Source organism: Trypanosoma brucei, chromosome 4 (genome assembly GCF_000210295.1).
Source record: "Trypanosoma brucei gambiense DAL972 chromosome 4, complete sequence".
NCBI classification, from domain to species: domain Eukaryota; phylum Euglenozoa; class Kinetoplastea; order Trypanosomatida; family Trypanosomatidae; genus Trypanosoma; species Trypanosoma brucei.
In genome coordinates this window covers 941,888-968,403 of record NC_026737.1, presented here as the reverse complement: position 1 = coordinate 968,403, position 26,516 = coordinate 941,888, and the positions used below count along the sequence as shown (strand labels likewise).

The following is a 26,516-nucleotide window of genomic DNA, read 5'->3' as shown; positions in this document are numbered from 1 at the left end:
AAACATCTTTTATGTGGCAGTGCCTGGTTTTATGTCAATATTACAACCGCTACCCTATCACCATTTTTACCAACTGCTCGGTTCGATGTTTTCTTCCCTTATTGTTATATTGGTTTATGTGTACACATCTCTCCCCTTTCTCTACTGTGTCGAATGCAAATGCTATTGTGCCTTTTCCGTGGCTAACTGTTGCATCCATACCATTATTCTGAAGCAACGCAACCAATATGAGGAAAATCCTTGTACGCCCCTCACGTGTGCGCAATAGCACCGCTTGGTTTGTATCTTCGTATTTCATCATTTGTATTTGTTTGCGTTTTCAGTCATTCCCTCCCCCTATGTATGACGTTGCTTACTACGATCCCGCATATGTCAACACCTCATACTTTTCTTCCATTTGCCTTCAGTATGCCAGGTACGAAAATGGTAAGGTTGGCCTCCAAACGATGACCCAGTCCTGCGTGTCGATGCCGTGTAGTAATGGCTCGTACCCACATTTTGTGTTCTTCGTGCACGATATGGATTGAGTGAATGTTGTATGCGATGTAATTTGGATGCTACCGTTTTTGCAATCGCATGGCTGAACAACGCAATACTTGTGACCTATGACTGAATGCGATTCTGTCCTATTTCGCCGCGTGTGGCTTCCGATTCGGGTGTCGTCGTTGCTCCATCTTATCATTTACTGCGTGGAAGGAATTACGCGTGTATCGGCAGCACCCAAGTATATAATCCCCCGGCTGGCAGCGGCGTGTCATTTTTCGTGACAGATCTTGATCTCGTGACTGCCTTTAGTGATTTCCGAGGGAGCTGTTCCGAATTCGTTGCTGCCCTGTCGAGTTTATTCGAGTTACACCAATGTAATGAAAGCCAGCTTTACACCCACTTGTGTCGTGCCGTAGCAGTCTGTGCTGGCCTAACACCACAATCTGTTGCAGCTGTTACTGTTTTTCGTCACGCTGCTACCTATAACAGTGTGAATCGCAAATCTTCTCTTTGATGCTGTTGTGGAAGGTTGTGTCCGCCATTTATAATCCCACCAAATTTCTTTGCACTACACCCACCTCCCACACAACTTTTGTAGACAACAAGCACGCGTACACATACGGCCACTCACCTAAAGCAAGCCATTCATTGCTTCCTTCACGTATTCAATGATTTACCACAGTGAAACTGATGGTCCTCACACGCCTGCTGCGAGCAAATCCGCGGGCTCCGCTGTGTGGCACTGTCGCCTTTCCACCGTTATGGCACTGTTACTGTTCTCAAATGTTCTTCCAGCGCACTCAGAGGGAAACATAAAGGTGAAGGTTTACTCTTTCATTTATAGTCCCTACGTTGAGTACAGACAAGTTGAAGCAATAAATGCCGGCCTCAATGCGTCATTTGCCGCTCGCCAGTGGACTGTGGCACCCAATGTAACGGTGCAGGTTGTGCCGCCTCCCCCTAACAACGTTGAAGTAGTTGATGCCTTACAACGTGTTGCTACTACAGAAAAGGGTTTATTTGTTGTGTTTGGACCACTGACCGATATTGAAACATTACACGCACTTCCGTTGCTGAAGCGGGAAGATCTGGTTGCCTTCGCTCCATCTACAGGGTCGAGTATTGTGCGTGGATGGAATCCCAACATATATTTTATCCGCGCTTCACCCACTGCCGAGCTTATTGCATTGGTCCGGTATGCTGTCAGCCAACTGCGCCTGCTTCGGATTGGATTTATGTATCTTCAGGACATTTCGTTTGGTGATAGTGAGTATAAGCATGCAGTAGAGCTGTTCTCTCATATGGGTCGTGAGCTGTGCGGTGTGTTTACTGTAAAAAGCTCAATGGAAGCTTTTGCTGACGACAGAGCCTTCGAAGCGGCGTGGGAAGCGTTTGCGAAGACGCGGCCTCAGGGTGTAATCGCTGTTGCACCACCAATCAACGACACAATGAGGTTTCTGAATAAAATAGTGGCTGACAAACGTACACGCGACGCTTACGTACTGGCTCATTCAACACTCGAGTTTTCTATCGTAGGAGCGTGGCGCGAGGCATTGGAAGCTGCAGGGGCGCCTTTGAAATTTGGACAGGTAATATTGACTGGAACAAATCCACTAGCAAAAAACACACTCTACCGAGCAATCAGGCGCTTTCAGGATCACATGAGGTCGTACCTGAGCGCTAATCCTGGAGTGACTGTTTTCATGGCACGGATAACTTCGACCACGACGACGTGGATGGGAGGCTTATGGTGTATGGGTGGATTGCGGGAGAAGTGCTGTCCCAGGCGCTAAGTAGTCGGGAGTGGCTAACAAGCAGGAAGGCATTCATGGAGTCACTGTATAACCAGCGCCGTTATGTTATTGACGATCTTGTGATTGGTGATTTTGGTGGAGACTGCAAAGGTGGGGCGGCTAAACAGGGAGCAGCATGCAACTGTAATCAGGGAGGAAGTCTGGTACTAATGAATGTTATTGGTAGTGGCTATAGATTATTTCCAGTCAACGGCGGAGTGACAATTTTTGATTCCAAAAAGTGTTACATAAACAAACCGAGAATCCCATCACCGATGAGTATCCTGTCCTTAACTTTGTTTGATACGGCGCTACCTGTGGATACATATGCGTCGATGTCCGAGGTGCTGTACGCTTCCACCAGGGGAAGAGAATCAGCCCTTTCACGGCGACTGTTCTTTCATTCAATGGCATCATCCTCAGCTGAAAGTGCCAGAACATTGCAGCATCAGCTTGACACAAGGAGTGTGACGGCTGTGTTTGGTGTCGTTGATGATGCGATGCTGTCCATTGCCGAAGTTGCTTTCGTTGACCCCGTGATGCTTACACCACGCCTGCATCATCGTGGCAAAAACGTGATTCAACTGTCGCCCACACTCGAGCAGCAGTTGTTTGTTGTTGTGGGTTACGTGACAAACACAAGTGCCAGCGCCCCTATGTCTGCCATCGTACGTGGAACTGATGCCACCATCATTGAGGTCGCACTGCGGAAGATTGTTTGGATGCACGGCGGAACACTGCAAACGGTAGCTGTGCTGGATGACAATGCCACCCTTGTTGGGCGCCTGCCAAACCGTGGGAATGCGTTTGTTATTGGTCTTGCCCCCGGTGACCCTTCCTTGCTCGCAGCGCACCTGGATCGCAACCCAGATGTGCGTGTGCTCATCCCATTCTTCGACGTTGCCCTGATGTATGATGAGCTGGTCAGCGCATTCAATGGTAACCCGAACGCTGAGCGTGTGCAGTTCGCGACAAGTTTACCTCACTGGGCAGACGCCAATACGTCATCAGAGATCGTAAGAGAATTTCATACCGCATTGCCAGACTCATCAGCATGGAAGCCGCTGCCATTGCTGGGGTACGCTGCTGCACGGTTTGCTCAAGCCGTCCTCCCACGCATGGAGTATGTGACACCCAAAACGCTGCTTGACACCATCTACATGCAATCTATCATTACCGCGGATGAAATGCGGTACGGTCCTTTTGAAGAGGAAGAGGAGAAGGAGTGCTTCACAGCCAATGACCCAGTCCCTGAACAAGGAGAGGTGTGTGTCGTGAACTATGGCGCAACGCGTATTTCCATGTGGTCACTGGCACGTGCATTAAATGCCTCCGTACCGCCATTAACCTCGCCCGTCACGCCATTGATACGCTACGCTGATCCTAACGCCATTAAGTTGTCGTCCGCACAACTTGCCGGAGTTATTGTTGGTTCCCTCGTCGCCTTGGCTTTGTTTGCTGCGCCTCTGGTGGTGGTGCTCTATGTTCTGCGCCGTGGTGCGCGTGACAATGACAGTGCTCCCAAGGAGCCAATGGAGCCCGTAACGCTAATCTTTACTGACATAGAGAGCAGTACAGCGCAATGGGCAGCACACCCTGAGCTGATGCCTGATGCCGTGTCAACACACCACCGTCTTATCCGCTCACTCATCGTACAGTACGGATGCTATGAGGTAAAGACTGTCGGGGACTCGTTTATGATTGCTTGTAAAAAACCTTTTGCTGCTGCACAGCTTGCGTCCGACTTACAGCGGTGCTTCCTGCGCCATGAGTGGGGCACCACAGCATTCGACGATTCGTATCGTGAGTTTGAGAGGCAGCGTGCAGATGACGATAACGAATACAAGGCACCGTCCGCACGGTTGGATCCTGAGGTTTATCGCCAACTGTGGAATGGGCTGCGCGTGCGTGTCGGGGTCCACACTGGTCTTTGCGATATCCGTCATGACGAAGTGACAAAAGGCTACGATTACTACGGGCGAACATCAAACATGGCAGCGCGAACAGAAAGTGTGGCTAATGGTGGTCAGGTGCTGCTGACGCGCGCGGCATATCTTTCGCTAAGCAATTCAGAGCGTGGGCAACTTGACGTGACAGCTCTTGGATCCATGTCGTTGCGTGGCGTCCCTGAGCCTGTTGAAATGTACCAACTAAACGCTGTAGTCGGACGGTCCTTCGCAGCACTGAGGTTGGACCACGAGGTTGTCGAAGACGGGGATCTGTCAAGCACTTCCTTCAGCGATACGGGATCCTTACGTGGCGTATTAAGTGGAACTTCGCAGATGATTGACAGCTGTTTGCACGCTGTTTTCGGTACAGTCCCTCTATCCCAAAGACAGAAGCTATTGTTGCCTTTATGTGAGCGCTGGCAGGTGAGCCTCCCGCCGTCATCGAAAGCCACGTGGAATGAGGAATATTGCGAAGGAGTTATACGGCGTATTGCAGTGAAAGTGGGTCGAGTTGTCGATCACTGTGCAGCAGTTGGCAGTGAGCACTCTGTCAGTACACTTAGGAGTGCGTCACTCATTATAATTTCTAATCATGGATTGGAGCGTGAGCTTCACGGGAATTAATTTTTTTCGCTTTAACTGTGGAAAGCTTGTGTTACTGTATGTGTTGGTGGTGTATGTTGCAAAGGTTCGTAATTTTTCCTTTTACCATTTACGTTTACCACACATGTTAACGTTGTTATATGTTTTTGTTTCGGCCCCCTTGCAAATATGTTAATCATGTCTTGTAGATCCTTTTTTGGTTTATCCCCTGCCTCACTAAACACATGTTATGGTCTACTCTTCATAACTTTCTGTAGTGTGGATGTTGTGGTCCCGGCATTTAATTACTGTGCACGCACCTCCTGCCGACTCACAACTCTGTTCAAAAACATCTTTTAATGTGGCAGTGCCTGTTTTATGTCAATATTACAACCGCTACCCTATCACCATTTTTACCAACTGCTCGGTTCGATGTTTTCTTCCCTTATTGTTATATTGGTTTATGTGTACACATCTCTCCCCTTTCTCTACTGTGTCAAATGCAAATGCTATTGTGCCTTTTCCGTGGCTAACTGTTGCATCCATACCATTATTCTGAAGCAACGCAACCAATATGAGGAAAATCCTTGTACGCCCCTCACGTGTGCGCAATAGCACCGCTTGGTTTGTATCTTCGTATTTCATCATTTGTATTTGTTTGCGTTTTCAGTCATTCCCTCCCCCTATGTATGATGTTGCTTACTACGATCCCGCATATGTCAACACCTCATACTTTTCTTCCATTTGCCTTCAGTATGCCAGGTACGAAAATGGTAAGGTTGGCCTCCAACCTAATTTGTGGAGCTCTGTCGAATTTTTTTTCCTTTTTTGGAGAGGGTGTGAAATTTATCATGTTTTGCTCTGTTAATTTTTACATACGAGCTATTTATGGCTGTGTGATTTTTAACTTTGTCGTTATGTTTGTGTGTGATGTTAATGCTTTGGAGGAATGGTTTATTTTTGCAGGTTGTTTTTTTTTAATTTATCTTTTGTTTTTAGTAATATATTGCTTTATAATTGTTTTGTTTTTGCTTGTTCATTGTGCTTTTGAGTTATTTATCTTATTTTTCTGATGATTAATTTTCTTTTTATTATTATCTCTTATTTTTGCTTTACTTTTCTTCTCTTATCTGTCCTTAATAGGAAATATCTTCACCACCTGAGGTTACTTCAGCATAGTAATCGTGAATTTGCTTGTTCTGATGAAAGAAGAAGCTATTTCCTCCGCGGCGACGGGTGTTGGCCATGTGATGGTAACTTTTTTTACTGACAGCTATGCGAAAACAATGCCGGAAGAGTCCTATGCTGTGCCATTGAATGTGCTTCCAGAAGGGCTGAACGTGCTTGTTCAGAGCGTTCTTTCGGTTAATGATCAAGTGTTTGACTTTTTGTATAATGGTGAATATATCACAACTACGCTGCAGAAGTTTCTGAGCCGGCGAGGTGTCAGTACGGAGGAACTCGTTAACGTCGAATACACGCCCGCGTTGCAGGCAAAGGAAAGCTCGCATCTGCCACACGATGACTGGGTTAGCAGCGTACGTGTGCCATTCGTGGGGCATTCCGAACTATTGTTAACTGGGTCGTATGATCGGTGCATCCGGCTTTGGGATGCCGACGACTGTGTGGCGATTGGAGCGCATCATGACGAGTGCGTGAAAGAGGTCGTTGTCCACCCAATGAAACCAAGGAGTACAGCAACAAACACAACTCGTGATTCGGTGAAGAAACGAGCACGCTCCAGTCTTTTAGAAGACTTCTATTGCGTGAGTTGCAGCAAAGATGGACGAGCGGCGGCGTGGGTGTTCAACGCTACAGCATCGAAATTTCAACTTCTCAGCTCTGTGAAGGCCCACACGGATGCAATAGAGTCCATTGACATTTCCCCGGGGGCGGGAAAGTATGTGGCTACCGCCTCATGGGATTGTACGGTAAAGGTGTTCGAATGGTCACAAGTGGTGGACGGAGCCACAGAACCCTCGGCGAAGGAGCCACTTGTCTCATTCACAGATCACACGCGGCCGGCCCTTTCGTGCCGCTTCTCTGCGGCAAAGGGTGCCGCCCTCCTGTACTCCTCCGGTCTTGACGGTACACTTAAGTGCATGGACGTGGAGACTGCGGTGCTTCAGAAACAGTACATAGGGGACCACCCGGTGCAGGGGCTCGCCGTAAGGACTGTAGGAGGTGGTGGTGGTGGTGATTTGATCATCGCTGCATGTACAGACAACCGAGCGCGATTGTACGACACCCGCGTTGGTGAAAGCACGGGCAGCGTGAAAGTGTTTAGCGGGCACAAGCAGTGGCTATACGCGGCCTCGTGGCTGTGGCGCCCTGACGAAGGCGAAGTTAACGGAGGGAATTTTTTCGCCACCGCCAGCGAAGACAGCACTGTCCGACTGTGGGACCTCCGCTGTGGCACGAACGCATTGTTGACTCTTGATACGTCACATACGGATGGCGTACTCGATGTGACCTACTCAGGTAATGGGGAGATTGTGTCATGCGGTAAAGATAACAGCACAAAATCATTTCAGTGTTTCAAAGGGGACTCTCTTCTTAATTAATCGCAGCGTATGAGAAAGTAAATGTTTTTTTATTTCCATGATATCCCATTTAATCAATAAAGAGTTTGCATTTCCTTCGAGTTGCTAATCGATTAGGGATTCGCGCACATTAAACACCTTTAACGTGAAGAGGGTACATAGTGATTCTGTAAAGCTTTGCTGTTAAGGCTTCTCCGTTCGATGGTTCACATACCCTCAATGGAAGTTTTTCTACCTTCTTCTTTGTGTTTCCTCGCTCACTGCGAAACCGTTAAGGTAGTTTAGAACTACCGTGCAGTACCGGAAGCAGACAACGCGCTGGAGAGCGAGTAACGGACAAAAATGGCTGGCTTCACTCTTTCCACAGTGCAATAGGAGAACGAAGTGGTGGTGCTTAGTGAGTCGGACACATTTGATTGGTTACTGGTGGGAAATGTCCAGGCCTCGCACACAACTTTTCTTGCTATCCATTTGGCTGATGTCGTGCGCTGTTAGTCTATCGAGCTTACGAGTGTACGATATTTCTCATGGTCCACCGCGTGCAGGCCGCACGATCTTCATGAATGTTTGTTGCGGCGGTGAAAGGCCGGTACGCTTATGGGGTAAAAATGTCCTGTGGGTGCCGTATAATACATTAAACCTTTGCAGCGGGCGTCATATGTTGTGGGAACGATCAGTAAAGAGGTGACAGGTGGCTCTCTTGTACTTACAGGAGTGGAAGAAACCTTTACCACCTGTTGCGATTTCGGGAGGCATGTAGAATGGGTTAGATGAAAATGGGAAAGAATGCAGGCTGCTCTTCAGGTTCCCACAAATCTTTCCCGTGTGGAAACACTTCCCCCAACCCCCACTCTCCACGAGTTTCCCCACTTTACATTCTCCTTGTTTGATTCCTTTCCCCGTAATGCGCTCTTACTCTCCGTATTTACAAGCGAAGTAAGCTGTTATGTCCAAGCCGGATCGAAAGGTGAAGAACTCCAAAAAGGAGGTACCTGTGGCAAAAATAAAGCGAGGGAGCGGAAACGCGACCCAAAAACGCCCGAAAAAGTCACAAGCACAGCGGAAACAACACCACTTAGAAGAGTTAGGCTCTGATAACTCCGACGTGATGTCTGGAAATGGCGGTATCAGTGGCAACTATGCGCCATACGAGGAAAATGAAGAAGTCGAATACAACGATGAAGAATTCGGATCCTACGAGGAAGAAGAAAGTGATTACTTTTCCGATGGTGAAGAAGTGGAAGATGATGATGACTTTGAGGCGAAAGCTATAAAATTCCGCCAGCAGATGGACAAGTTACATTCAGAGGCTGCAGCGGAACAGGAGGGAGACATCAGGTCCCGAACAGCCAAACCAACACTCTTCGGTGATGCAGAGGAGCAAGAAGAGGATGGAGAGCAGGTGCAACTGCTGGGACAGCAGCACACTGTAGAGGAGCTAAGAGATCGCATCGGTGAAACTGTCCATGTCCTTTCCCATTTTAAGGAAGAGCGGGAAGAGGGGCGAACGCGGGAAGATTATATGCAGCTGCTTCGTGCAGACATCATGGAACTCTACGGGTATAATGAGTTTCTTACAGATTCAATTCTTCTCCTGTTTTCGCCCACAGAGGCTGTTGAGTTCTTTGAAGCAATGGAAAAGCCGCGACCAACAACTATTCGGGTCAACACAATCAAGGCCAAACGTCGTGACTTGGTGCAGGCCCTTGTGAAGCGTGGAATGAACGTAGAGCCATTGGAAAAGTGGTCCAAAGTAGGGCTCCAGGTGTTTGAGTCTAATGTTCCCATCTCCGGCACAGTCGAATACCTTGCCGGGCATTACATGCTTCAGTCTGCAGTATCGTTCCTACCTGTAATGGCGCTGGCACCGCAAATTAACGAGCGCGTACTTGATATGGCCGCGGCTCCTGGCGGAAAAACGACGTATATTGCGCAGTTGATGAAAAATACCGGCGTCATTTTTGCCAACGATGTCAGTGAGCCCCGTACAAAATCCTTGAATGCAAACCTTCAGCGGCTCGGTGTAACAAACACTGTGGTGACTAACTACGACGGAGTCGGGTTTGAGAAGGTCATGAAAAACTTCGATCGTATTTTATTGGATGCCCCGTGTACAGGCAGTGGAATTATTTCCCGGGACAAAAGCATCAAAACAAGCAAGCAATACGAAGATGTGCAGAGAGCCTCTCAGTTGCAGCGGTCACTTCTCCTCTCAGCGATAGACGCGGTGCGGGTTGGTGGGTACATTGTGTATTCGACTTGCTCCTTCCTTGTCGAGGAAAATGAAGCGGTTGTGGACTTCGTGCTCCACCGGCGTGACGTGGCCATTGTGGAGGCGGGGCTGCCATTTGGAAGGCCGGGATTGACGAAGTACCGCCACCACAGGTTCCATGACAAGCTGCAAAACGCCCGGCGGCTCTTCCCTCACGTGCACAATATGGACGGTTTCTTTGTGTGCAAGTTGAAGAAACTTTCAAATAACCCAGGCGGTCCGAGCACGAATGGGCTGAAGAAGGAGGAATCTAACGTCGCGAAAAGTGGGAATGTGAAAACAATGAAGGGAACTAACAAGAGGCAAAGAGAGGATGACAGCAAGGCAAAGGGGGAACTAAAGACCAAGAACAATCGTATCAGTGTCCCGCCGGCCACGAAGAAGTCTCCAAAGAGTAAAGGGAAAAGTGGATGAACGCAACACGGAGATGCGGACACATACAACCTTTTTTACTTGCCTGTTCGTGGAAGCCCAGCGATATGTCTTGAGTCAGGGGGCATAGTGTGCGTTGCCTGGTATTTGAACGACTTCGTGATAACCCACTCTGTCACGCATTGCAAACACAAACGCACGCGTCGTGGTCACTTATAAAATATTTAAGAATAATCAACCTGTTAATTGTACCGCGCAAGGACGAAGCGAAGTAACATAAACCAGCGTTGGCACTTACAACATCCCATTCGCTTTCTTGATTTAACATTATCGCTGCTTCACTCCTTTCACATGTTCCTGCCTTGGAATTGGTCCCCCAATTTTTTCTTGTTTTTACTTCGGGGTTTTTTCTACTTTTTGCAATACCTACCTGTAACAACCTTCTGTTGCAACTATTTGCATCGATAAGATGCCAAGCTCTTCATGGAACCGCGTACAGTCCGCGCTTATTTAGAACAACGCGTCCAACATCAGTATTTCGATGTAATTCCTTCACGTTGGCGTCCACTTCTGACCAGACTAGCGAAACTCACTCAAACTTTGCAGCGCGACGGGGCATTAGCAGTAGGTAATAACAAAGCAGCAGCCATACGCAGCGACTTCGACCTTGCAAATGCCCTTCTGGAGGAGGAGCACGAAATTTACCGGGAGGGCCTGACATATCTTCGGGGAAGAAATAACGGGGAGGAATGTGCAAACACCGCTGCGCTCAGGCGTTTCCTTCATGGGATGCTCTCGTGCATTGCCGCCAAAGAGATTTCCATCACTCACTGGAAAAACTGCCTCACGAGTGTCTCTCCAGACACGCTACGGGTTTATTGTCATATGTGCGTGGCGCACCCGCATGTGCAGAAGGATGACACGGCAAGGATATGTCTGCTCTATTCGCAACCGGCGTAAAATCATCCGTGTCACCCATTTAAATGCTTTAGCCGTCATGCGTGCTTCGCACAATTGCAGCGTGCGTGCATATATACATATATATATGATCAAATGCCCCGTTCTCACTTTTTCCCCTTATCTTTTGGTGAGCCAAGGACCCCCCCTCCCCTCTAATGAATGATTTACGTCAACGGGCCTTAAGATGCAGAGCACAACTTACAGAGCGACTACAGCCGTATACAGAAAAGTTGGATGGTGCACTTCAGACAGGTTTTGATATTTCGCTTCGCACACTTAAGAGAGCCTTTATGATACTAACAGCGGTGGGAGCTGCTCTCCTCATTCTGCTCATTGTATTGTTAGTGTGCCTGGTGGCGTCTGTTCTCGGCTCGCTGTTCATCCGGTGGTATGTTCTGTTGCTAGCACCTGGCACTGAGCTCTTTACACTGAGCTTCAACACAATGCCCCTTGAAACGGAGCAGTGGAGACTCCACAAACTCAACAATATGGTTTCCCAGCTCGAGCCCACAAGGGAATCGCCTTTGCTACATAGAGGTGACGAAAATAGCACCGCGTCATTGGTCGGTTTGGGTGGAGGGGTAAATGCAAATCTCGTGTCGGTGCTTCAAAACGAAGCCGCTGGGCTGAAAATGTCATTGATAACAAAACTAGTTCGTAATACAGTCGCAACCAGTACGCTAGTTATTCCGTCCCGTGTATATAGGCAAGTGTTCCTTCCACATGGTGGTGTTTCTGTAGAGGGGCTCTTTAAACAGCGCAAACCCATGTTTAATGCCCGTGGCGTGTACGCGGCAAAAATGCAGCTGGTATTCGCAAAGGAGGATATTGGACGGGAGGTGTCTATGTTTCTTGAATCATCAATGCTGATGGCAAAGGACCCTTATATATCACAGTCCCTTGGCGCTTTGGATGTTCTCTTCAAGATGGACTCGTCATTCACGTTGATAACAGGTGAAAAGCCCCGCAGTTGGCCAGTGGAGCTATTCATGTGGTCAGTTTCTAAGTTTCTTTGTGTTCCTATCTGGTGTTACCAAAAGTTAGCACCTCTGCTGAATCCTGATGTCTTTCCTATGTTTGATCCGGAGACTGAAGTTGCCGTTGTGACCCCGGTATACAGTGATTTTGAACCACCGTTGTACCTGCAGCCACACCTTCGCGCAATAAATTTTACTTTATACCAAAGTGAAGAGGGCTTTCAACCCAAAGTGCGTCTGAGGCGCCTGCACCTCCATACGAGTGTGGAGCTGTCTGGACTGGCGTATTACTTCTCCAACTACGCCGTCAGCTCCTTTGTGGGCGCTGCCGTCTTACTGCAAGTATTGCTTGGGGGCGCCGCGCTGGTTGCCCTGGTGTTCGTTTTTATCGTGGGGAGAAGTTGGGGAGCGGAGCTAATGCAACTGAATGGAGATGCGCCCGATGATGAAGGGTATTGAGTGGTGTGGCGTGGAGTGTAAAATAATTAAAAAAAGGATGAAGAAAGACAGACCCCTGATGGGTTGTTTCTTTCTGAATACTTCCTGATGGCGTTAACATAAGGGAGTAAAATCGGTCCTTGTATATTCTGAACATGGGCGCATGCCTATATGCAAACGCATTTATCAGCTCCCTGAGTCGGTGTCAAGGGACTTCTGCTAAGTCAACAAAGCGGGAAAAAAAACCAAAAGTTTCTTGACGAAACGGTGTGTTATATGAGCGACAGTTGTAGGTTGTGGGTTGTTACCTTTGGGGGGAGATGGAAGTTATGTGATGTTTGTTATTTGAGTACTTCAACAGCCGCTGGCGTGGCACTCATCCTGAACAGGGTATGCCGTCCTCATGAGACGACTGTAGGGCATTGTGTACTCTGATCTGCTTTTTTTTTCTTTTTTGTTATTGTTGTTGTTACTGACCACAGATGGTTGCCAAAATGGACCTCAGCCCATTTTTCTGCGGGCCATGTTTCGACTCACATTGTGGGAACGGGCTGCGGAGGTGAGAACAGGAAAGGGAGGTGAAGAGAGAGAAAGAGAGGGAAACTTTTCTGTTCCGTGTCAAGGAGCCTTCTGTCACGCTTTTGACGCGGATGTGGCTCGAACAATTTATCTTTTCTTTCTTGAAACCTCTACCCGATGGTGTCACTCCCGCAAAGTACATATGGGGGAATAGCGATGCAACCCACAGTGTTCTTTCTTCGTTCTTTCCCAGCAGTGGATGCGCAACACTGGCAAGGTTATGAAAGAGGTAATACCACCCCTTGGGATTCACACATTATCTTACGGTGAGGGGGGGGGGAAACGCAGAACACCAAGTCGCTTGAGGGTGAGTTGGTAGGAATAAATGGGAAAAAAGAAGATGAGAGGCCCATGAAGGGTGTTGTGGAAGAGGCCAGGATGAAAGGAATGATGAATGCCTTTTGTCGATGATGTTGAGAGGGGGAAAAGTGTCTCCTGCAACATACCTGAAACTCTGCTTAAGTGTGACGTGCGGTGTCGCGTGTTCGGGTGGTGGATTCAGCATCTCTTCATTATCTGTATCCACCATGTTTTGCATCATTCTCTATTCTTGGAGTCCATTTGGTGCTTGTTGTTTGCCACCTGCTGTGAAAATGCGCAAACGATTCCCTACCAGTGCGCATTTCAACTGGAGGTTGCTTTTAATTGAAGACGCCCCTTGATCTTTTGCACGTCTGCGACTTCTGTACGTTCCTTGAGGGTGTAGGGTGGTTGAAGAACAAAAAAAAAGTGAAGGAAATAGATCTTCCAAAGCCTTAAGCACAGGACGGTGAAGGAAGGGAACAGAGAAATAGGAAAATAAAGGGGTACATAATGGACGACGAACTACTTCTACAGCTCAACGAGGTGGAGGAAATCACAGATGATGATGTTGATGACATACATCGTGTGGCGGGCATGGAGAACGTGAACACAGCCGATATTGACAGTGAAGACATATGGGAGATTATCTCATCGTTTTTCAGGGAGAAGGGTCTCGTGCACCAGCAGGTAGATTCATATAATGACTTCCTTCTTCGTATTCCCCGCATGGCGCGGAGCCTTCTTGAAATTGTACCCAGGCAGGATGATCAGTTCGACCCGGGCGTTCACGTGGAGAGTGAGCCAGATCAATACCGCCTGAGCCTGGAGGACGTCGTAGTGGGAAACCCCTCCCACGAAATGTCGGGCTTCAGCCGCACGGAAATGCATCCCCTTTTCCCTAATGAGTGTCGACTGCGGGACTTGACGTATGACGCTGTTGCGCAAGTAACACTCGCCATTCGCGTGTACCGATCGCGTGAGGAGCAGCCGTATCGAACATTTCTTCAGAATATGGAACTCGGTCGCATTCCGATTATGCTGAAGTCCATGCGGTGCAATCTTCTGAACAAGGATGAGGAAGAATTACCAAGGCTCAACGAGTGTCCACATGACCAGGGTGGTTACTTTATTGTTAATGGAACGGAAAAGGTGCTTATCGCGCAGGAACGTCAAGCAGCCAACCATGTGTACGCGTTTACGCGCCCCAAGGGTCTATTATGTGAAATCAAATCCATTGTTGAAGGTTCTCTTAACAAGCCAAGAACCCTTCAAATATTAATGCCGTACAAAAAGAGTGGTCCCGGTCATGGGTACGAGAATCTATTATGTCGTGTAGCACAAATGGATGAACTGATTCCGCTTTTTGTTTTGTTCCGAGCGCTAGACATGGGATCTGATAAGGAGATCCTGCAGACAGTTGTCCCGGATTTAAAAGATGTCGCCATGCTCGAAATGCTTCGCGGCTCCATGGAAGATGCAAGTACGTTGGAAATATTTACACGTGATGAGGCCTTGTGGTTCATTGGCAAGCGCCTCGGGAAGCAGGACAGCCGTGAAAACCTGCAACGTGAAGCCCAGGACCTTCTCATGCGGGATTTACTTCCCCACATGGGGGTGGACTGCGCTGCTGATAGAGGCAAGTGCCTCTTCATCGGCTACATGGTGCACCGGCTGCTGCTGTTGGCGCTCGGTCGTCGTGAGGATACCGACCGTGACTTTTTGGGTCACAAGCGTATCGATGTTGCGGGGTCTCTTCTAACCTTTCAGCTAAATCAATTCCTCGTTCAGGTGAGGAGGGAGATGGCACAAACGGTGCATGACTACTCCACCAACCGCGGTGGTGTTGTGAGCTTCGGCCGTATTTTGCATAATCGACTCATCACAGACGGTATGAGGCGCTGCTTGGCTACCGGTAACTTCGGTGACTTGAAGTCCGGTAACATTAAAACTGGTGTGTCGCAGACGCTTAACCGATTGACTTATTCGTCATCTCTTAGTAACCTCCGTCGTATTCAAAATCCCATCTCTGCGTCCAGTAAAGCCACACGGCCCCGAAATCTTCATTGCACACAGTGGGGCTACATATGCCCGGTGGAAACACCGGAGGGTGGTTCCATTGGTCTGCTGAAAAACCTGGCGCTCATGTGCCTCGTGTCTCGGGGAAGTGATCACACCGGTGTAGTTCAGGCCGTCCAGTCGCGCATTACAGGGTTCCACTCGATCGCCCTCTCGGACCTGGCAGACGTCCGTGTGGCGCGCGTGTTTGTGAATGGGACACTCATCGGCGTGCACGGGGATCCCGAGCGCCTGCTCCGAGACTTGCGTGCACGGCGCCGCGGCGGGGAGCTTAGTAATGAAGTAAGTATTGTACGTGATATTCGGGACCGCGAGATCCGCGTCTTCTCAGATGGTGGAAGGTGTTTGCGGCCATTGTTCGTGGTTGAGAAATCACGGATCAAGTTACAGAAGGCGGGAATTGGCGAGCTTCTTGAGCCCTCCACAACATTGGGTGGTAGGCGCGAAATTTCGTGGAATAAGGTAATGAAGAAAGGTTACGTCGAGCTCATTGACTGTGAAGAGGAGGACTCCCTCCTCATCGCCATGGTGCCGAGCGAGGTGGGAAAGAACTATTTCTACTCGCACTGTGAGATGGACCCGTCAATGATCCTCGGTATCTGTGCCTCCATTATTCCTTACCCGAACCACAACCAGTCTCCACGAAACACGTACCAGTCTGCTATGGGTAAACAGGCTATGGGAATATATGCATCCAACTTTAACATGCGCATGGATACAACGGCCCACGTTCTCTTCTACCCACAGAAGCCGCTTGTGCGCACAAAAGCAATGTCATACATGCGAAGCAACGATCTTCCAGCAGGACACAACGCAATAGTCGCTATCGCGTGTTACTCAGGTTATAACCAGGAGGACTCCATCATTATGAGTCGCTCCGCTGTGGAACGTGGTTTTTTCCGGAGCGTATTTTGGCGCTCATACAAGGCTTCAGAGGAGAAGAAACGGGAGGGTCGGGAGATGTTTGAGATCCCAGACAGAAAGGTGTGCCATGTAAAACGTGCGGATTACACTAAACTCGACACTGATGGCCTCATTAAACCTGGCATGCCCGTTATTGGTGGAGATATCATCGTGGGTAAAACGATTCCTGTGCCCAAAACCCTATCCGAAGGATCTCCTGTAAGCGACACTCGAATTCTCAAGCGCGATTGCAGCATTAGTTCGAGAGCAGCCGAAAAGGGTGTTGTCGATAGAGTGATGTTAACGGAGAACAAAGGGAATCGTTTTACTAAAGTGAGGATCCGTACCATCAAAATACCAAACATTGGAGACAAATTCTGTAGCCGCCACGGACAAAAAGGAACTAACGGTATCCAGTTCCGCCAAGAAGATATGCCCTTCAACCACGATGGTATATCACCGGACTTGATCATTAACCCACACGCTATCCCTTCTCGTATGACAGTAGCGCACTTGATCGAGACACTGGCTGGAAAAGTGGCTTGCTATAAAGGCGGTGAGGTGTACGCCACGCCTTTTTGTTCCGTTGTCGTTGAAGATTTCGGAAAGGCGCTGACGCAGCTTAAACTCAACCGATACGGCAATGAGCGTTTATACAATGGCCATACCGGCTTACCACTTGATCATCTCATCTTCTTTGGTCCCACATATTACCAGCGGTTGAAGCACTTATCGAGCGACAAAATTCACGCACGGCCCCGTGGACCTCTTCAGCCGCTGGTGCGGCAGCCGACCGAAGGACGAGCACACGAGGGCGGGCTTCGATTCGGTGAGATGGAACGTGATTGCATGCTTTCGTACGGCGCTTCGCAGTGGCTTCGAGAGCGGTTGTTCCGCGTAAGTGATTATTACTCCGTGCACGTATGCAATATGTGTGGGACTATTTGCGCAGCGGACACGGACCAGAATCTGTACAAGTGTCAAGGTTGTGACAACGACTCACATATTTCCCAGGTTCTTATGCCGTATGCTTGCAAGTTGCTCTTTCAAGAGCTGATGTCGATGGCGATTCTCCCCCGTCTTGGCACAGGGCCGTTGTAACCATGTTATGGATAATTAAGTGATTGTAAGGATTCTGTAAGTTGTCGTTACGGATTTGATAAAATCTTTCCCATTTCCTTGCCGTAAGTATTAGAAATATACATGCTATTTTACTGATTTCAGTGTTAAAGGACAAAATGACATTGTTCAATGTTTCCGATTGGATGTTAGCATTTTTTTTTTCTTCTTCCTTTGTTGATTCCCCCCCCCCTCTCTCTCTTCATCGGTTGGTTCTCACCTCCTTCACGCTTTGTGGGGGCCTCGATGATTTCTTGTATATCAAACAAAATCAACATCAAAAAAAAAAGAATGAAGCCCGATGGAGAAACGGGTGATACCAACACTGTATAGACATGTCCTCAAGAAAGTTGTGATGATTACACGGATGGGTGCAGGTCGCATAGCCTTGGACCGCTATGCTGAGTACCTTCCTACAGCCTACGTTGTTGCAGAAGGTGACGGGCTCAGTTCCATTGCACGTAAAGTATTTGAGGAAACACCGTTAAAGGCATGCAATGTAACGAATGGCTTTCACTTTGTCAAGGACGTCACTGATTCTGTTCTTGATTTAGAGGTGCTTGCCCTATGGGATGCGTACACACGAAAGGGCGAATGTGAGCTACTTGAAGGAATCGCCATAGTGAGCGCGGCCCTGCGGCTCGCAGGAGTCCCAGAAGCGAAAGGTGATGGTGATATGACAACTTTAGTAAATAACACGTTATGTGGTTTGCAAAGTATCGTGTCGGACATCAGGGGGATTCTTGAAAGCAGTGACTTTGTCTCTAAGGTGCATCGAAGAAGATCATACATGTCTTTCCTCCGTTCTGCCGTCAGCGTTTTACAGGAGCGAGGGTATTCAGTCAGCGAGTTGGTTGTTGAAGAGTGCTCAGCCGAGTCATTAGTTTGCAGCAAGAAAGCCTCAGCCATAGTGATGAATGCAGTTCTTGTGGTTGTTCTTCGTGAGTTGGGGCTTCAGTGCACATTGGCCGGTGTGGAGCTGCAACAACCATGGATACGTGTTGAAAAAAGCAACAGGGCCCCAATCTTTTTATCGTTTGCACGCGCTGGGGCGTATACCGCAGAGGAGGTTATTGGATTTGCGCATGAATCACAGCGCACCCACAGGTCCCTCCACTTCACACCATGGGGCATGCATTGCCGACGGCAAATCCTTTTGGCTATGCTCAAGAGACAACTTATGATGTTATCGTCCGATCCGAAGGTTTCAGTGGTGCGGGAGAAACAACAGCACATGTGTCAGACGCAAATACTATTTCTTCTGTCATGACGCCCATGCAACTAGTAATGTCTTCATTTATTGACTTGTGCCGTAGCTGTAGGCTTCAAATGTGTATCCCTCAACAACTTTGCCTATAATTACTGAATGAATGCATAGACAAACTTTTCACCGCTTGTGTTGTCAGTGCTCCAATGCACTTAACTGTACAATTGTAATCCGATTCCGTGGTGCTTACGACCGGGTGGCACATGCATGAAACGCTTTGTCATTTTTGAACGCGTTGAGGTGATATCGAGGGCAGCTTACACAGATGTTACAAACGATGTTTCACATCCTTTTCATACTGGCCATTATTCGTCATCTAACGATATGGAAATGCAACACTTCCCGTTTCTGCTTTCCTTCTCTCCCTCTATATTCGCGCACGTGTGTGTGTGTGTGTGTGGGTGTGGGTGTGGGTGTGGGTGTGGGTGTGGGTGTGCGTGTCAATGTTTGAAAACCGTTCGCTTGCCCGCAGAATCGAAAATACCGCAAGTGTGAGGAAACCTAGGGTTTGAAAAAAGTGAGCAGACTCACGTCTCGTTCTGTGTGCCATAATAAAATTTTGGACAACAGTTGATGTTTTCTTCAAATTTTCAACCTGAAGTTTCCATTTGCAATGCATGTAAAGAAGATCACTTATTGTGTGCATTAAGAAGTGTGCAACCATTCGCCGCTTCGGTGGAGGGAAAAGGGGGGGTATTTCTGGCGTGCGTTGCATCGGGGGGGCGATTATAAAATGCAACATTTTTATATAGCGCACATCAATGAAAGTACTGGGGTTTATTTGACTTTTCAATTACTAGTGAACGCAAATAAGCGCCTGAGTTAGTTTTACTTTTTGGGAACCCAAGAAGGGCCCCTTGATTTCGCAACAGCTTTTGCAACACTGTGCATGATTGGCTGTGTCCATTTACAAAGTGGGTGAAAACTGAATTTATCACTACTTTATCGTGTTGCACACACATTTTTTTTTTTTGCAGCTTAGTATTTTCATAGAATGGATGAAAGCATGTTCTTTCCTTTTTTTTTCTATTTGAAGGGGGAGGGTTTTACTTCGATGTTGTGATGGTGGTGTGTGAAAAGGCGTTGGTAATATAAAAGTAACAAGATAAGGTAAAAGAGGCCGGATCCTTCAACGACAGTTAAGTAGTGATGACGGGGCGGAAGGAAAGGGGGAAAATAATAAAAAAAAAAGGCACCCTCGTGGAGTTTTTTTTTGCAATGTGACGTAGCTTATTTACTTTTAATTTATATCTTTCTTTACGTGCATCGTTATTGTTATTTTACCCTTTCATGTTTCCTTCTTGTGAGTGGCTCCTTCAAATTCATTTAGACATTTTCGTATTCTCCAAGTAGCAAACGCCGACTAGTACTGAAAATAAAGGGAGGATAGAGAACGTGTGGAGAAGCAGATATACCCGTAAAAGAACAAGACAAACAACAAGAAGAGGGGAAAAGAAACAACAAAAAGAGAATTTACAAAAAATAAAAAGAAAAACAAGTGCAAGTAAACAAAATAAAATAAGTTGCAGAATGGTTCCTGTTAAAGTGAAATGGGGTAGAGAAACATTTGAACTTACGGTGGACCTCAGAAGCACCGTTAAGTGTTTCAAGGAGCAGTTGCAGCAACTCACATCGGTACCAGTGGAGCGTCAAAAGATTATGGGAGTAAAAGCCTCTCAGTGCAATGATAACGAGGTAACGTTAGAAGCGGCTGGCGTAGCGGCCGGAAAAACGCTAATGCTCATCGGCACCGCTGCTGAGGTTGTAAGAGCAACGCCGATTGTGGCTACTGGGAACAAGGATTCGGCAGTGCAAGCACCTGCTTCCCATCCTGCAGAAAAACAGGCAGTCGGTCTGCAAAACATTGCGAATACATGTTACATGAATGCAGCCGTGCAAATGCTGCGATTAGTTCCTGAAGTGCGCGACGTACTTAACTTCAATGCGAATGACCCAATAGTGAGCGAACTTCTGAAGCTCTACAACACGATGGACACTAAACGTGATCCAGTTGTACCGGCATCTCTTTGGTCCATTTTGTTGGCCCATTTCCCCACATTTGCTGAAGTTAATGAAAAGGGTCACCCAATGCAACATGATTCGCAAGAGGCCCTTAACGCCTTACTCCAACGTATTAACAGTTGCCTACCAGAGTCACATAAGCGACTCTTCACCGGAAATCTATCGCAAAAAATGGTCTGCAAGGATGATCCTGATGACCAACCCGTATTGCATGATGTCCCATTTCTCATGCTTTCGTGCAATATTGACGCAGAAATTGAAACTTTAGAGGCTGGGCTTGAAGCGGCCTTCAATGAAACGGTTAAACTCCACTCGGAGAAACTTGCGCGCGAGGCCCTTCACACTCGGACCAGTCGTATCGCTACAATGCCCGAGTATCTTTTCATACACATGGTTCGCTTCTCTTGGAGGTCAGACATTCAAAGCAAGGCAAAGATTTTGAAGCCCGTTACCTTCCCAATGACGCTTGACCTTCATGCGCTATGCGCGGAGGAGTACAAACCTGAACTGGAGGTGGAGCGAAAGCGAGTGTTAAAGCGGCGGGATATTGAAATGGAGCGTCGCCGAGCCGCAAAGAATAAAACAAAGTTGGATGATGACGAAGCGGCACCTGCGGACGATGCCTCCAACACTGCGGAACCAATCAACACTACCGTAGGGAATCACAGCGGTTATTATGAGTTATGTGGTGTTATATCTCACAAGGGGCGTAGCGCGGACAGCGGGCATTACGTGTTTTGGGGAAAATACGCGGATCAATGGATGGTGTTGGATGACAGTAACACGGCAGCGGTTTCGGAGGAGGATGTGAAGCGACTTCGAGGTTCAGGTGAAGCCCACATTGCGTATGTCCTCATGTACCGCTCAAGAGACCCTCGCACGAAGCAGTCGGTCATTCCGCTGTAGAGAAGGGAAGAAGAAGGGAAAAAAAAAAGAAAGAAAGCAGAAGTAAGGAAAGAAGAAAGGAAACAAAGAAACACGAGAGCCGTGCTGTCGCTACAGGGTAAACACGGGGGATAACGTAAAACTGTTAGCGCGCAAACAACTATTAATGTTTTTGTTACATACCCGCACAAAGGTAATTTTTTTTTTGTTTGGTCTCGTTCGATTTGGGTGCTACCTCGCATATATATATATATCCTTTTTTTTTCTCTTCTCTTTCTCTATTTTTTCTTATTTTTTTTTGGGGGGGGCTCCTTGAAGTTGTTCTGGTGTTAACATATTTACTCGGCTTCTGTTTGTAGGGTTAAGTGTTCAAGCAAAGTACCCTTAAGACCTCAATGTATTCACATCCCCGCAGTTCATGTCGTAGTTGATATTGTTATCATTATCATGTCGTTGTTATGATGCGTAATTACATGTATTATTCACGTGGAGTGCTGCCAAAATATTTCCCTTTGGGATATGAAGTTTACCGGGAAAGCGAAAGGGAACCGGGACGTGCACTTACGGATAAAAGTGAAGAGAAGAAGGGAGCTTACATAAAACGATAACGGAACATTGCTGAAAAGATTTGTGGGTGGTGGTTCTCTCTTGTAGTTTAGTTTTTTAGTCTTTTGTTTTTGACTTTTGGAGATGAGGAGGGGCTCACACATTACTTAACATCAGTTCGCCGCGAATTTGTGTGCGTGACATGACCGGCAGTCGGTGGCGGCTTTAATGTAGAAGGAAGAGGAAAGAAAAAGGAGACAAAAAGATGCTCCCACACCGAGACGCGGGGACTAAAGCACACTGCGACTGTACATACGGGTGCATAATATGAGGCATATTTATTTGTAGTGCTAACAAAATATATATATATATATATATATATATATACATATGTATATAGTAAGCATGAAATCTATATAATCATTGACATATACGTGGGTACGGTGCGTATGCTGCAGAGGCGTATTTCATGCGTCGCGGGTGACCGCTTTGTATTTGCGCGTTGTGTTGCATGGACAACTTCACGCACCGATATATGTAACCGCACCTCCTCCCCACGTGATTATTTCCGAATCCAAAGAGCCCCGTTTTGTTATTATGTTTAGAAACCGTTTTTTCATTAGGCTTCAAAGCAATAAAGGTGTGGGGCATCACAAATTTCCACGCCGCGCGACGCATCATGCCGTCAGTAGTGCAAAGCTTGGAAAAGAGCGGTTTGATCTTATGGAATCCCTTCGCCGTGATAGAGAAGAAGCGGAGCGCAACCGAATGCTCCCGTGGCGTAGTCGTCTAAAGAAACTGCAGGAATACCCGTGGAAATTCTTTATAGCATTTATGGTGTTTTGGTCATGGTTGGGGACTTATGCGGTGCCTTATCTTAAAAACATGCGTCCGGGTGAATTACCAACGGTGTGGGAGGGACGTCCCATTCCTAAAGAATTGAAAGAAAGAGCAACGCCAATGCCGCACTTCCGTCGCCTTTCAAAAGGTATCGATGAAAGTTGATGAACCAATTCGCTTCGGCATGAATCAGCATATGTCACACGCATATTCAATCGTATTGTAGTTTATTTGCATGCACATTTAAGTGTAGTGATTATCGTAGCAGTGCGGGAAGGAGAAGGGTTAAGCAAATGTGCTTGCAGTGCGTTTCCTTCTCTGCGCTTTTCATAATAACTTTATTGTTGCTTCAATGCTTGCATGAGATTTATTCCGGGTCATTTGAGGTGTATATATATATTAAATGCTACATTTGCTTCCATTTCTTCTTTTTTTTTTGTTTGAATTATGGTGGTATTGTTGGATCTGACTCACTATTGAAGAAATATCGGAGGGTTCTGCAGTATCTGACTCTGCGATTGGAATGTAAAATCACTTATTGTGCCCACTGAGTAGTGAAGAAGAAAAAAAAAAGGAGGAAGAGGAAGAGTTCTAAAGAATGCAAAGTGTGTGTGATTGATGTCTTTACACATGCGTATTGTCTCCAAGAACGACACACCGAACGGAGGCAGCGGCAAGATATGACGGCGATAGTAACAAAAATAACAGAGACAAGAGAAGGAGTTGTTGTGTTTGTTTGTTTTTTTTCTCCTTCGATTCTTTAAAATATGCGTATTTAGAGGGAGGGAGTTTGGCATGTACTTCGTTGGCGGTGCTGCTGTTCTCCCTTTACTCAAGCACCTTATTTCTATCATTATTATTATTATTATTATTATTATTATTATCTTCTTTCCCTCCTTCCTTCTTCCGCTTCATTCATTTTATTTAAAAGGGGCACTTGGGCTTAAGTCATATAGACACGCGTAAGGCGGTGACAGAAACGTGACACTTTTACCGTAAAGGGAGGCCATAATATATATATATATATATTTGTTTGTTTGTTTGGTCGCTTACTTGCTTGCCTATTTGTCTGTTACTTACATATTCATATATCACTCTCACAACAAACAAAAGAAGGAGAAACGCAGAAATGTCATACACAACAGAAAGTGCCTTCTACCGGAAGTACCACTTGACTGACAGGACTCCGATCGGTAAAGGAACGTTTGCGCTGGTGTACAAATGTGTGAACCGTATAACTAAGGAGTCGTATGCTGTGAAGATTGTTGACAAGAACATGACACTTCCGAATGATATTCAGAGCGTGAGTTTGGAGGTGCACATTATGAAACAAATCGGCAACCACCCGCATGTTGCTCGGCTTGTGGATTACTTCGAGACCAGAGAGAGCATTTACATTGTTATGGATCTCCTTAGTGGCGGTATGGTATTTGACCGGATTGCAGAGCTTAGCCATTACGATGAGAAGATCGCTGCTGATCTGGTGCGTAATGTACTTTCTGGTTTAGTTCATATCCATTCCCGAGGGATCATACATCGTGATCTGAAACCGGAAAATCTTCTTCTTCGACCCCAACGCGATAGTGACGACACCTCGTGGTTGTCTGACGTGTGCATTTCAGATTTTGGATTGGCGAGCACCGGGCCCGGTAAGGCCTGCTGCGGCACCGCTAAATATATCGCACCGGAGGTTGTTAAGGTGGGTTATTATGGCACAGTGAAGGGGACGTATGACAACAAATGCGATGTATGGTCGTTAGGGGTTATTACATTTGTTCTCCTTTCTGGAAAGATGCCGTTTTATGGTGCCACACATCGCGAAATATTCCGTCGCATCGTTGATGGAAAATGGAGCTTTGGTGGGCCCATATGGAACACCATTTCCCTCATGGGGAAATCGTTTATTCGCAGCTGCTTGACACGAGACCCCGCAAAGAGGCCCTCAGCCCGCGAGCTGCTTAATCACCCATGGATAACAGATGATCAACCAGATAAACATTTGGGTGAAAGCATAGAAGAAATACGGAGCCTCACTGCAATAACAAAACTTCGTGGAGCGACGGCTGTGATACGCACATCACATGAAATGCTGGGAGGTATTGACAGTTGTGCTTCCTTCACGAAACATCTTCGGCATAAGGACAAGCTCTCCACCATTATTGAAGTCGTATCTCAAACCGATCCAACGGTTGTCCATTTGGTTGACTTTGGAAAGGTTCTTGCATCGAGGGGGGGACACAAACTGCAGGACTGCTGCTCGTGTAGCTCACAAACGGTCTGTCGGCACATTCAAAATGTTCACGAATATTTATTTGTAGGTAATCGCAGACGGAAGGTTTATCCTTTTCTCTATAGTTTGAGGGCAATGCAATCTAATGCGGAACTTGATGTAAAGCTTTCCCTTGGGAAAGATGACCGCGCGGGAAAAGTTTTGAGCGCAGTGGAGAAAATTATCGAAGCGGCATTTGCCTTTTCCACCGCATTGGAAGCTGTTCCACAGGAGCGGTTGAAAGGTAATGTGCCAATTGACTGTGAATGGAGGCAAGTGAGTGAACGTACAAAAGCTTTGGTTTCCGGCTGTAAATAGTGTGATGGAATATTCTCTCTATCACTCAAGTATGAGAGAGTGAAAAAGAGGAAAAGGGGAAAAAAAACAAAGAAAAAGAAAAAAAACGAAGCAAAACAAAAGAAAATAAAAGAAAGGAACGAAAAGCACACACAAACAGACACAAATTCATATTTTTATATACTTTTATATACTTAATGCATGTATTTGTGTGCGTGTGCAGGTGGTTCCCACGCGAAATATTATCTCAGCGCACGGTTCAATAGTGGCAACGGATCACTTGTTATTTTTATCTAAAAAAATCAAAAACAAAAGTACTGAAAACAAATGTAGATACATATTTCAAGTAGCAAACTTGGGAGGGCGCGCACGGGTGTTATTTTTATTTTTACTATTTATTTAATCTTTTCTTCTTTTTTTTTTCTTTTTCAGGTTTTGTTTTGCCTCTGTTTTTTATTTTAAAAAAAAAAATAATAATAATAACAATAAAAATAATAACGTTAGGGGAGGAAAGACGGGTTCCGTGCCGGCATCCCTCTATGAGTACACTGGCTCATTCGCTCGCTCGCCCGTTTAATTAATTAATTAATCAATCAATTAATTAATTACACGTATTTGAGAAAAAGGAAAAAGAAAAAAGAATATATATATATATATATATATTCAATTATTTTTATATTTTCGTCACGTATGCGTCTGGGAGTAATCGTCACCGCTTCAGGTGACGACCCATCAGAATAACAAAAAAAGAAAAAATAAAAACTAACTAAAATAACAAAATTCAAAATAAATTGAAAAGGGGAATATATATATATATATTTATTTATTTATTTATTAATTTATTTATATTCAAACTGCAGATAGAAGTGAGCGGCCCTGTCTCCCATACACACACTCTCTCTCTCTTTTTTTCTTTCATTCATTTGCAATTCGCTGCCATGCGCCGCTGCGAAGGTTATATTTCAAAGTATTTTATTATTTTAACTTCTTTTTGTTTGTTTTCCCTTTGTTTTAGTTTTAGTTTAAATCCTTTTTTTT

General features: G+C 46.5%; 13 protein-coding genes across 13 annotated transcripts; 11 read left to right on the top strand and 2 right to left on the bottom strand.

The window, feature by feature from the left end:
- Positions 1-1,154: 1,154 nt before the first annotated feature.
- TbgDal_IV3940 (receptor-type adenylate cyclase GRESAG) lies at positions 1,155-4,852 on the top strand (the record flags this gene model as incomplete). Its single annotated transcript, XM_011774681.1, is given in 2 exon segments — positions 1,155-2,237; positions 2,234-4,852. Coding segments are annotated over 2 exon segments (3,702 nt in total).
- Positions 4,853-5,499: 647 nt separating this feature from the next.
- TbgDal_IV3930 (hypothetical protein, unlikely) lies at positions 5,500-5,883 on the top strand (the record flags this gene model as incomplete). The annotated part of the gene is made up of 1 exon (XM_011774680.1): positions 5,500-5,883. One exon carries the CDS (start codon positions 5,500-5,502, stop codon positions 5,881-5,883), a length of 384 nt encoding a protein of 127 aa, XP_011772982.1.
- Positions 5,884-6,012: 129 nt separating this feature from the next.
- TbgDal_IV3920 (hypothetical protein, conserved) lies at positions 6,013-7,374 on the top strand (the record flags this gene model as incomplete). The annotated part of the gene is made up of 1 exon (XM_011774679.1): positions 6,013-7,374. The coding sequence occupies one exon, from the start codon at positions 6,013-6,015 to the stop codon at positions 7,372-7,374; it is 1,362 nt and encodes a 453-aa protein (XP_011772981.1).
- Positions 7,375-8,299: 925 nt separating this feature from the next.
- TbgDal_IV3910 (nucleolar protein, putative) lies at positions 8,300-10,039 on the top strand (the record flags this gene model as incomplete). Its single annotated transcript, XM_011774678.1, has 1 exon — positions 8,300-10,039. The coding sequence occupies one exon, from the start codon at positions 8,300-8,302 to the stop codon at positions 10,037-10,039; it is 1,740 nt and encodes a 579-aa protein (XP_011772980.1).
- Positions 10,040-10,480: 441 nt separating this feature from the next.
- On the top strand, positions 10,481-10,957 carry TbgDal_IV3900 (hypothetical protein, conserved; the record flags this gene model as incomplete). Its single annotated transcript, XM_011774677.1, has 1 exon — positions 10,481-10,957. One exon carries the CDS (start codon positions 10,481-10,483, stop codon positions 10,955-10,957), a length of 477 nt encoding a protein of 158 aa, XP_011772979.1.
- A 155-nt stretch (positions 10,958-11,112) lies between these two features.
- TbgDal_IV3890 (hypothetical protein, conserved) lies at positions 11,113-12,393 on the top strand (the record flags this gene model as incomplete). Its single annotated transcript, XM_011774676.1, has 1 exon — positions 11,113-12,393. One exon carries the CDS (start codon positions 11,113-11,115, stop codon positions 12,391-12,393), a length of 1,281 nt encoding a protein of 426 aa, XP_011772978.1.
- A 1,371-nt stretch (positions 12,394-13,764) lies between these two features.
- On the top strand, positions 13,765-17,334 carry TbgDal_IV3880 (DNA-directed RNA polymerase II subunit 2,putative; the record flags this gene model as incomplete). Its single annotated transcript, XM_011774675.1, has 1 exon — positions 13,765-17,334. One exon carries the CDS (start codon positions 13,765-13,767, stop codon positions 17,332-17,334), a length of 3,570 nt encoding a protein of 1,189 aa, XP_011772977.1.
- A 319-nt stretch (positions 17,335-17,653) lies between these two features.
- On the top strand, positions 17,654-18,622 carry TbgDal_IV3870 (hypothetical protein, conserved; the record flags this gene model as incomplete). The annotated part of the gene is made up of 1 exon (XM_011774674.1): positions 17,654-18,622. The coding sequence occupies one exon, from the start codon at positions 17,654-17,656 to the stop codon at positions 18,620-18,622; it is 969 nt and encodes a 322-aa protein (XP_011772976.1).
- A 364-nt stretch (positions 18,623-18,986) lies between these two features.
- TbgDal_IV3860 (hypothetical protein, unlikely) lies at positions 18,987-19,361 on the bottom strand (the record flags this gene model as incomplete). The annotated part of the gene is made up of 1 exon (XM_011774673.1): positions 18,987-19,361. One exon carries the CDS (start codon positions 19,359-19,361, stop codon positions 18,987-18,989), a length of 375 nt encoding a protein of 124 aa, XP_011772975.1.
- Positions 19,362-20,149: 788 nt separating this feature from the next.
- TbgDal_IV3850 (cysteine peptidase, Clan CA, family C19,putative) lies at positions 20,150-21,547 on the top strand (the record flags this gene model as incomplete). Its single annotated transcript, XM_011774672.1, has 1 exon — positions 20,150-21,547. The coding sequence occupies one exon, from the start codon at positions 20,150-20,152 to the stop codon at positions 21,545-21,547; it is 1,398 nt and encodes a 465-aa protein (XP_011772974.1).
- Positions 21,548-22,669: 1,122 nt separating this feature from the next.
- Positions 22,670-23,077, top strand: TbgDal_IV3840 (hypothetical protein, conserved; the record flags this gene model as incomplete). The annotated part of the gene is made up of 1 exon (XM_011774671.1): positions 22,670-23,077. The coding sequence occupies one exon, from the start codon at positions 22,670-22,672 to the stop codon at positions 23,075-23,077; it is 408 nt and encodes a 135-aa protein (XP_011772973.1).
- A 308-nt stretch (positions 23,078-23,385) lies between these two features.
- Positions 23,386-23,766, bottom strand: TbgDal_IV3830 (hypothetical protein, unlikely; the record flags this gene model as incomplete). The annotated part of the gene is made up of 1 exon (XM_011774670.1): positions 23,386-23,766. The coding sequence occupies one exon, from the start codon at positions 23,764-23,766 to the stop codon at positions 23,386-23,388; it is 381 nt and encodes a 126-aa protein (XP_011772972.1).
- Positions 23,767-24,041: 275 nt separating this feature from the next.
- TbgDal_IV3820 (protein kinase, putative) lies at positions 24,042-25,499 on the top strand (the record flags this gene model as incomplete). The annotated part of the gene is made up of 1 exon (XM_011774669.1): positions 24,042-25,499. The coding sequence occupies one exon, from the start codon at positions 24,042-24,044 to the stop codon at positions 25,497-25,499; it is 1,458 nt and encodes a 485-aa protein (XP_011772971.1).
- Between the last annotated feature and the right edge of the window lie 1,017 nt (positions 25,500-26,516).